The sequence below is a fragment of the Xiphophorus couchianus genome, chromosome 12 (assembly GCF_001444195.1).
Source record: "Xiphophorus couchianus chromosome 12, X_couchianus-1.0, whole genome shotgun sequence".
Lineage (NCBI taxonomy): Eukaryota > Metazoa > Chordata > Actinopteri > Cyprinodontiformes > Poeciliidae > Xiphophorus > Xiphophorus couchianus.
The window spans coordinates 9,372,220-9,379,218 of record NC_040239.1 but is presented as its reverse complement, the minus strand read 5'-3'; the positions used below and the strand labels follow the sequence as shown (position 1 = coordinate 9,379,218).

The 6,999-nt window shown below is 39.5% G+C and overlaps 1 protein-coding gene across 1 annotated transcript; it reads left to right on the top strand.

The window, feature by feature from the left end:
- Positions 1–4,666: 4,666 nt before the first annotated feature.
- On the top strand, positions 4,667–5,533 carry LOC114154442 (G-protein coupled receptor 15-like). Its single transcript, XM_028033540.1, has one exon. The coding sequence runs from the start codon at positions 4,667–4,669 to the stop codon at positions 5,531–5,533; it is 867 nt and encodes a 288-aa protein (XP_027889341.1).
- The last annotated feature ends 1,466 nt before the right edge of the window (positions 5,534–6,999 follow it).

Here is a 6,999-nt window from a genome sequence, read left to right as displayed (position 1 = left end):
ATAAAAGAAATGAAATACGAATATTGGGATTCAAAGACTGGGCACCAGATGTGCGGAAGTGTGACGATGTTCAGGCTCCTCCTCCCACAACAGCGACCCTCCTCCAGCCAATAGAAACCTGGATGAAGCCTTAATGAGTTTCAGTCCAAACCAGTCTTTTAAGGTCTGTATTAGTGATTCAAATTTCGTAAACAAACCGCACTTCATTACTTTCTCAATTGTTCAAAAGAAGAAATGGTGACTTTATTTTATAAAATATATGCAATATATTAAATCTGCTTTTGTCATTGTTTTGAATATTATGGCTGCGTGCCAAAGCTCTCTCCTGACCCCGTGTGGTCAGGCTTCAAATTACGTCTCTCCATAATGCATCTTTCTGCAGTGTCAATACACTGTTGAAAAAGCAGAACAATTTACAAAATTGCACCACATTGTTTCATTTGTACACATGATATTTCAAGATAAAATATGTTATCTTCTCTAAGAATATATTCTTATTTAAAAGCCTTAATTACTTAATTGCGTTTGGAAATATTATGCAATATAATTTTTAATCCACTGGCCAAGAAGCACAGATCTTACTTACAAATAACTAATGCAGAACCAGACCATAAAAACAACAACTGCACAGTTACACAAGATTTCATTAATGGGACCTAAATGACATGGAAACCTTTTACAGATGCTACAGATTGGATTTCCTCAGGTTAGAAACAAAGGAGAAAAACTTTGCATGATATTATTAAATAATGAAAGAGAAACTAAATTGCTGTTTGGTGATAGCAATCTTTTTGATGCAACACTTAAAAGAATTTGCAGGAAAAATAGCATGAAGGATTATAAATTAGGGAACCATATAAAAAAAAGTCTGGATGAAGATTTTTAATGTGTTTTATGTATATATATATATAGAGAGAGAGAAAAAGTAAAGTTACTTTTACTGAATACAACTCTATACTTTAAGTGACTTTTAAAACAAAAAAGTAAAACAATGTTTTTAAAAAAGTAAATTACACAAATCTGCATTTAAATTCAACATAATCTCTGTTGTGATAAGAAGAGTAATAAAATGTAAAAATATATTAAGTGTCTTTACATTTCATTGAAGACACAATGTGACATGAACAAATTCACCACAAACACCAACAGAGAAAGAGAAAGTCTTACAGATTATGTCCAAAGAATGCTTTCTTAAATCAAGATCAAAATAAAATAAAGAATAAATGCAAAAGTAGTTTTATGTTGTGACTGGATAGATGGACTTTAAATATAGCTACAGTTTAATTTATTTAGCAATTTAGGTCCCACGGCTGCTTAAGTATACATTATTTTATTTGGACAACCAGGCCATTTTCAAATCAGATGCTTTAAAAGCTTTAAAAGGCACAGCCAACATCATTGTCTTAAGAAGAAAATCACATATTCTTGAAATTATTAGACTTCTGTATAAACTACACAACTTCATATAAAGTGCAATGTGATCACTGCTCAGTAATAATCTCTATTGGACATTGAGTAAACCAACCCATCAAGACCAATTGAAATATTGAACAACTTCCAACAAAAAGCACAAAAGAAAAATTAAAACATGATAGTTAACAAAGAATGCTGACCTAAAAATCCATCCAACCTCTCAACTAAGTCGGGTCTGGATGCTTAGAGGGGCCAAGATGTCGGTGAAGTAGCCTTTACAGAGAGAGCAAAAGAGTTTGGGTCAGCAGGCCAAGACACAGCTGTCATAGTAAGAGCACAGAATGAGAGAAAGAAAAGACCTGAACTGTGACATTAAGAAGGTTTTCAGTACGACTCTGATTGGAGGAGGTTATTTTCCACTTTTTACTCACCTATTCTCAATCGTACAAATTGTTCTTCTGTGGTATTGTATTCATTTATAATTTAGATGTATATCCTGGAAGTATTTCAGATGTACACAAAACAGTAAATTTGATAGGTGCAGTTTAAACGTGTGATAAAATTTTTCTCTAAAGAGCCTAAAATGTATAGAAACACAATCAGCACCTCACCTGTTTTTACAACAGGGTCTCCACACTGTGGAGAAGAGCGCCACTCTCAGCGCTTTGCACCCTCTCAAGTACAGAACAGGGGTCAGAGCAGCGTTCACCCTGGGCAAAATGCGAAGAGGATCGGTGCCCTCATTCCTAAAGGTGTAGCAGGTGGTGCCAATGAAATTACAGGCGATAATATGACAGAACAAGGGGATCCAGGCCGCCAGGAAAAACACAGCCACCACAAGAATGAGATACACCGAGGAGCGCTTGTTGTCTCTCTCCTCAGAGGGCGGCTCCTTGCCCAGCTGGAAGGTGGCGATGATAAACAGCCGGATGTTCAGACCTATCATTATAACCACAACAAAAATGTTCCCGATAAATGTACCGATGCTGGTGATCTTAGTAGCTGTCCCTATTGGGACCAAGTTCTGCACAGCCACGATGAAGAACGCATAGAACCAGTACGCGAAGATAACTAACAGGGTTCTGTTTCTGGTCATGCGCTGGGAATATTTAAAAGGAGATATAACGGCATGGTACCGGTCCGCCTGCGCGGCCAGGATGGCCATGAAGGAGAGGCCAAGAAACGTGGGCACGATGTAAAACGTGCGCGTTGGGGACAGGAAATGATCCTTCACATCGAGCACGCCGGCGTAATAATAAGAGACACCGGTGCAGATGTCGCTGAGGCAGGTGCTCAGCATGTACATGAAGCGGTTCTCGCTGCGCAGCGACCTGCTCAGAAGAATGGAGAGGAACACAGACACGTTCAGGTAGATGATCGCCGCAGCAAGGGCAATGCTGAAAAGAAACAACAGCACGTTGCCAAAGCTCGTCAGAGGCAACACAGGAGACAAAACATGGCTGAAGTTAGCCATAGATGCAGAGAAACCACCTCAGAGCCTCAAGGCGAAAGAAAGTGTTATAGGGAGCTGTAAGGAAACAGCAGAGGGGCTGCCCTCTAATCTGATTTATGTAGAAGAAGGAAGGTATTACCCTGAGCGAGCTTAATTCCCTTGAAGAATAGACAGGGAGCAGCGACTAATTAGTGGAAGAGGTTTATATTCTTTTATTCAAACAAATATATGAATCTTTTATGATCATTCTTGTACCCAAGATACAGTGCTTTGAACTTCAGCAAATACAGTTTCTCAGCACAATGCAGATGTTCTGTAAATGAACAAACAGCATCATGAAGTCCAATGAAGACAGCAGACAAGTCAAGAAGAAAGTTGTGAAGAAATGTAAAGCAGGGTAGGATTATAAACCCATATATCTGAAGCTTTGGACGTCTTACAGAGATCAGCCCAGTCCATCACTGGGAAATGGAAAATACTACTATTTTTCTAAATCATGTCTGCACACCTAAACTGACATGAGTGAGTGGATAACCGGCTCATGGTGATTCTGGAGGAGATGCAGAGATCCGCTGCTCAGATCCGCTGAGATTATTGTCAAGAAGACAAAAAAATTAAACACTCCATAAATTTGGACTTTATAGAAGAAAGCAATTTTTACAAATAAACTATAAAAGTATTGAGTTTGCCACAAGACCATAAAAAGGACACAGTAAAGCTGATCTGCAGATGTAACCAAAATGAACATTTTTTACCTTCCTGTGGCACCCAGGTTTCCTGACACCAAGGTTATAATGAAATGCTACAGGTCAACATGTGTCCATGTGTGAGGATGGCTCATTCAAAGTTCAGATCTAACTCTAATTGAGAACAGACAGGAGGACAATAATTGCTTTGTTTTCTTTGATTTTTGTTTTAAATATGCCAGAATGTTGTTGTGAGTTGATTGTTAATGTTCTTGCAAAAACTGACATTACTCTTGGACAATGTTTCCAGTCCCATTCACTTCATCACTACAGAGCTGGAGAGCTCCTGCAGTGATCAGCTGCTGCGTCCTAAACACACAAAACACACAACATTACTGTTGATTATTCCTTCTATCAACTACATTATCAGACTGTGCAACCATCACTGCTTACAGTCTGCTGCACTGAAATATAACCTTGAATATAAATGCATTGGTTTTTTCTACTTGGATACTGTTCATGATTTATATCTAACTTTTATAACTACTTTGCACAATCCACTCCATTACATAATTGAAATGCTTGTGAAAATCCTTCTGGTGAAATTTTGTAGTGTTAAACCCACTGAAAGAAAGAAACATGTCTTGTGCGCCCTCTTGAGGCCTCAAAGCAAATTTATCTCAGTACTCAACTGAGTGGTTTTGTGTCCTTCACAATGATGAACCAATAGGTATTGAATTCCTGTTCAATCTTAAGATATTTGCACAACACATGCTAAAATGTGTGTTTGTTAGGTCATTAAACATGATGGTTTGAAAAATGCATATAATTTGCAATAGAAAGCAAAACGCAGTGTCAGTCTATCTATCTATCTATCTATCTATCTATCTATCTATCTATCTATCTATCTATCTATCTATCTATCTATCTATCTATCTATCTATCTATCTATCTATCTATCTATCTATCTATCTATCTATCTATCTATCTATCTATCTATCTATCTATCTATCTATCATGAACCCCCTCCTCTCTGGAGGTTTGTCTCATTCCTAACCAACACTGTCCAGCCTATAAAAAGCGGTGAAAGCTGCTTCTTTCCTGGAGCTTCAGGATGCTCCTCAACAGCACGCTCCCTCTGTCGGTGGACTTTGTCCGCCCACAGGACTTCCTCATTTTCATCTTCCACATCCTGTTCGCCACCGCCGCCGTGCTGGTGGCCGGCTCGGTAGTCATCGCAATCTTATCCAACCGGTTCCTGCGAGGCCAGAACCGATTCATCTTCATGCTGAACACCAGCATCAGTGACACTCTGACCGGCTTCTCGGTCTACTACCTCGGCCTCTTCGACGTCCAAGAGGGCTACCCCTCCAGGAACGGAACCTTCTACATTTTGCCGTCATTCCTCGGTGTTAATGTCCTTACCTTCCTTTTCGCTCAGTTTGACCGCTACTTTGCTGTGTGCCACCCTTTCTTTTACAACCGCTACATAACAAGGCCTGCTGTCATTTCAGTTTGTGGGTTCTGCTGGATCTACACCTACTCGATCCTGACGGCGCAGAACTTAGTTCCCATCTCAAAGGCGGCCCAGATGAACGCGTTCGGTGTGATGACCCTGCAGGTCATAGTTCTCATTAAGGTGGTCATGACGGTCAAGCTGTACATCATAGCCAGGAGCCAGCTGGTGAGAGAGGCGCCCAGCGCGGACAGGAACAGCAAGAAGGAGTCTCTGCGCATCATTGTGTTTGTGGTCATATGTTTCCTGGCTCTGTGGAGCCCGTCCTTTGTTAACATCATTGTCCGGCAGCTGACTGGGAAGGGGCTCAGGTTCAGGAATGAAGCCACCAACCTGTTTGCCACCATGGCGCGGATGAACGCGCTGGTCACTCCGGCCGTGTATCTGTGGGGGAGCCCGGCGCTGCGGGGCGTCGTGTGGAGAACCGTGTGGCAGAAGGTCTGCCCCTGGAGGAAGGGGAGGTAATGATCGCTTACATCAAAATTCGTTTTTAACTTGTATGCGAGAAGTAAATCTAACACAGTGGATGCTGTCCTACAGAGTGGCCTTTAATATGACCGGAGTGACCTCTAATGAAGCACCTTCATCATCAAAGTTATAATAAAGAAGATATACTAGCCTGCAAGTATTTAATCACCTACAAACTAACACGACTTCCCTAAAAATGCAATTTTTTTATGCCTCTCGATGGACCGTATGAAACGAAAAGCACAAGGCAACGCTCAACATGTTTGCTAGTAAATAATCCGGATTTTAAAATGCGATTGTGTTGTTTCAAAGTGCAAAATCAGCCAAAAATCGGTCTGCAGATCTGCTTTGACATGTTTACTCATTTATCAATTTAATATCCAGTTGGATGTAAGTTGAGTATATTTAGCAAAAATTTCAAGAAACGCTTTTGAAATATTTAATTTTGACAAGTAATTCCGTAATAGCTGACCCATTCGTTTTGTTGAACTAATTTATTTTTTTATTAAATTGGTTACGTTAAGAACTAACTAATTTCACATTGTCAATTTCCAATGTGAACGAGCATGTTTAAATCTGGCAAAAACTTCAAACTATACCCATGCATTTTGATTATTGTAAGTAGATTTAACGGACATGGCGACAGACAGTTAAAAGCAGACATCTATCGAAATAAGAAATTACAATTTGTACAAAGTGAAACATTGGTTCAAATTTACGCGCGTTGTCGTAAAACGCGCAGGTTCGATCAAAAATGTTCAGTTTTGATCCAGCTGAACTATGAAAATGTGCAGAAAATGACTGAAAAAACATAAAACCTTACGCACCAGATAATTTGTCAGTTGTGTATGGTTCGTATTAAACGATCATAAGAAAAGAACAAAATGAAGACATATTGGTATCTGATATCTCAATGAAATACTTCACATGCTGCACTGAGAAAATAAAACAACTAACAGAAAGACACGCGGAGAAAATGCGCTTATAAGAGGACATGAACTGCATTCGAAAACTCCGTTTTGTCTTCGAAGTTTGTTTAATAAGCTTTTACTAATCCAAAATGGTTGGGTGTCGGATAGTGAGCTGTACAAAAAATAGCTGATTCAGTCCCGTCTGAAGGTTCAGCACCTCGGATAGCTCCTTGACTCGTTCCACCTGCTTGAAGACCTTGAATAACTTTAAGTTAGCTTAGCATGCGCTGAAAAAAAATACATTTATCTTTTGAGTTTGGTTGTTAAAGCCAGAACATCGGCACCCTTTCGGTATTAGATTCTTGTTGTTGTCACGTATCAACTGCTAAAATACTTTACATTAGTTTAAATCAGCATAACACAGGTTAGTTGTTTTTTGTTTTTCCCACTCTTCTTGGGGATGATGTGTCAGGGTGATGTGCAGCATTAGTTTTTTTTTTTTTTTTAAACATTTTACATGTTCACCAACAAGTTTAGTGTTGTACTCCTCCC

What these genes read in the sequence shown, in the direction of transcription:
- LOC114154442 (XM_028033540.1), top strand. Translation starts at nt 4,667, where the DNA reads ATGCTCCTCAACAGCACGCTCCCTCTGTCGGTGGACTTTGTCCGCCCA.